Source organism: Cyprinodon variegatus, unplaced genomic scaffold (assembly GCF_000732505.1).
Source record: "Cyprinodon variegatus isolate N-32 unplaced genomic scaffold, C_variegatus-1.0 Scaffold1483, whole genome shotgun sequence".
Taxonomy (NCBI): domain Eukaryota; kingdom Metazoa; phylum Chordata; class Actinopteri; order Cyprinodontiformes; family Cyprinodontidae; genus Cyprinodon; species Cyprinodon variegatus.
In genome coordinates, this window is record NW_015151936.1 from 64,784 (window position 1) to 67,722 (window position 2,939).

Here is a 2,939-nt window from a genome sequence, read left to right on the forward strand (position 1 = left end):
GATCAAGTCCTCTGACGTCATATAAGTACAAGTCATTTAGCATTTATATTATAGCAAAAACCTCAAAGACAATTTTGCATTATAAAAGTAAGTTAATGACATTTCATAGTTATGAATGGATCTCCATACTGTTTAAATCGTTTAAATCAATGATCTGTACCGTTAATGTGAAATGATGACACATCTTAATCACCCATGAACTTTATTTATAAGACCTACAATTAAATTGAAATTTTACAATTAGGCTATATCGAGCTGAATTTTTTTAATGCTTTAAATAGTTAAATATGAGTAAAAAAAAAAAAGGAAGATTAAGGCATAAAAGAGTCCACAACCAAAACATGTTCCAACATATTTTCTTTACCAGAGGAAAAAAAACTCTTAACCTTTGCGACTGTTAAAAGTGACATGCATAAAAAACTAAAGAGGTCAGTTATATATCAGTATTTAACATATTATACTCATATAATGGATCTTTATGTTGTCCGATTTAACATCTATTTAAGTAAAACAATCACCACAGAAATAACATAGCAATCTGGTTAAAGAAAATCATTGAGATTTAAACTGAAGGTAACCATAGCATTGTTGAAGCTGAATAATCTAAAAGAGTTTCAAATGATGAATGCTCATCTTGCATTTCATACACAGAGGCATTTGTCGTAAGAAAACATCTTTCTAAGGTGTCTATAGATTTTTTCTATCTTTAAACCATATATTATTGGATTAAAGAGAGGATGATACAAAACCACCTGTAAAGTCATTATAAAACGTGCAGTTCTATCCAAGTCAATTTTCAGTCGGGCAATAACAATATCATAAGAACACAAACAAGAGAAACTTATCATAACCAACAGATGAGGGGAACAGGTCTTTGCTGCTTTCTTTCTCATTCTCGCAGAACTTCTGAAGGATATTATTAGTATTTTTATGTATGTAAATAATATAAAAATCATTGGTAGGAATACTGTATTAAGTGCAATAAAAGCACCATATGTAATATATGAAGCCCTTGAAGTCATACAAAACAGCTGTGAGATTGAATTATTACAGAAAATCCCATTTAAAGTTAAGTGACAGACTTTGTAATTCTTACTGATAAAAAGCGAGGGCACAAGCTGACAGGCAGGTAAAATCCAAGCTAATATCAGCAAAACAACCACAGTTTTTGTTCTCATAATAACCTCATATTGCAACGGTTTACATATAGACACATATCTGTCATAAGCCATGGCTGATAGCAGTAAGAACTCAGCACCGCATAAAGAGTAATATGTAAAACTCTGCAAATTGCACAGAGATAAAGATGTTATCTGCTTCTCAGATAAAAAGTCGATCAAAAGTTTGGGATAAATACAAGTGCTGAAAAGAAGTGAATTAAAAAGGAGAGCTCCAATGAAAATGTACATAGGCTCGTGAAGGCTTTTCTGAACCCAGATGAGGCTCAAGATGGTTGAGTTACTGCAGATAATAAGAACATATACAACAAACATGATCGTAAAATAGAGATATCTGTATTTGTGCAGCTCTACGTGCCCACCAAAAGTTATAATTGTAACATTCAGATCATCTGTCACTTTATCCATGACAGCTACAGGTCAAAAAACATTCTTGTAGGCAGTTTCCATGAGCTCTTCTAAAGTGTCCAACTCAACATGTGAACTAGCTCTTATCTGAATTTGCCCCCCCTCTGTGGATCTCATTAAAGTGTTTACAAATAACACAGCAACAAGTTAGAGGCAGGAAGCTTGAGACTATTGGCTGCAGAATTTCACGAATTTAGTTTATGGAAAAAAGTTTTAATCAGATTTACTGTACAATCACCATCAATACTATCAACTCAAAAATGTCTGCTAATTTGTACCGAGTTCGGAGCGCTTGTGGCGCAGTGGCTAGCACGCACGACCCTTGTACAGAGGCCTTAGACCTCGATGTCCCAGACCCGGGTTCGAATCTGAGCTGTTGTCCATTGCTGCATGTCTCACCCCCTCGCTCATACCCCATTTCCTGTCAGCTTACTGTTCGCAAAAACGAGTCACTAGTGCCATAAAAAAATTTGGTCCCAATGTTTCTTTCTGTTGTTCGGCGGATTGCCTTCTAAGCTGAGGTCACTGAGTTTTACTGCATTTCTGTAGGGTCGTAGGGAGCGGCTGTTCCAACCGTTGCATTTCTGAATTCTCCTGAGTGGTGCAAGACTGTACACAGGTGAATAAAGTGAATGTGATCAGTTGTATATCAAGGGGGTGGGATTGTTGTGGCGGAAGATTGGCAGGCAAGTTTGATTGTGGCCAGTTTCTCAGAAGCATCTTGCTAACCAGTTAGCAACTTAGTGCTAGTAGGTTCCCAATGGCAAATTACATTGGGTCCAAGTAGCACTAAATCTATGACTTAGAAACAACAATATCAAGTAACGCTATGGACAGCGGAAACATGCAAAAGGAGACAGTTTTGTGTCGGAGGTCGAGGATGAGTCTCCTTCATCATACGTTTTTTATTTAGAGGAGGAAAGCAGGGACAAAGTTGTTGCTGTAGAGGACTGAATTTAAAATAGCAAAGGACTTTTTACAGTGTAACTATTTATGAAAATCCTTCACCCAAAAGGATTTATGTGTTATTTGACTAATATCATCCCTCTGCTGAGTCTTCGTGCTTTAATAACTGTTGGGATCCTCAGGCTTGCCCACCAGAGGGCGCCGAGGATACTCTTCTGTCTCTTGTTATTTTCTCTTAGGGCTGGAGTTACTGTTGGGATCTGGGGATTACCCTCTGTCTCCAGCAGAGTGCGCCGTGGGTCTTCTGGAGCTGGAATCTTCCAGCACACCTGTTATTCATCTACTCATCAGGAGACCTCCCCTTTATAAGCTCCTGCCAGACCTTGCTTCCACGCCGCAGTGTTGATCTTAGTTTGGTAGCTACCTGAGCCTCTGTTACAGATTTAA

At 37.6% G+C, this 2,939-nt stretch overlaps 1 protein-coding gene across 1 annotated transcript; it reads right to left on the reverse strand.

The window, feature by feature from the left end:
* Positions 1–521: 521 nt before the first annotated feature.
* On the reverse strand, positions 522–1,589 carry LOC107103588 (olfactory receptor 6M1-like). The gene has a single exon (XM_015403357.1). The coding sequence runs from the start codon at positions 1,584–1,586 to the stop codon at positions 642–644; it is 945 nt and encodes a 314-aa protein (XP_015258843.1). The 5' UTR covers positions 1,587–1,589; the 3' UTR covers positions 522–641.
* Between the last annotated feature and the right edge of the window lie 1,350 nt (positions 1,590–2,939).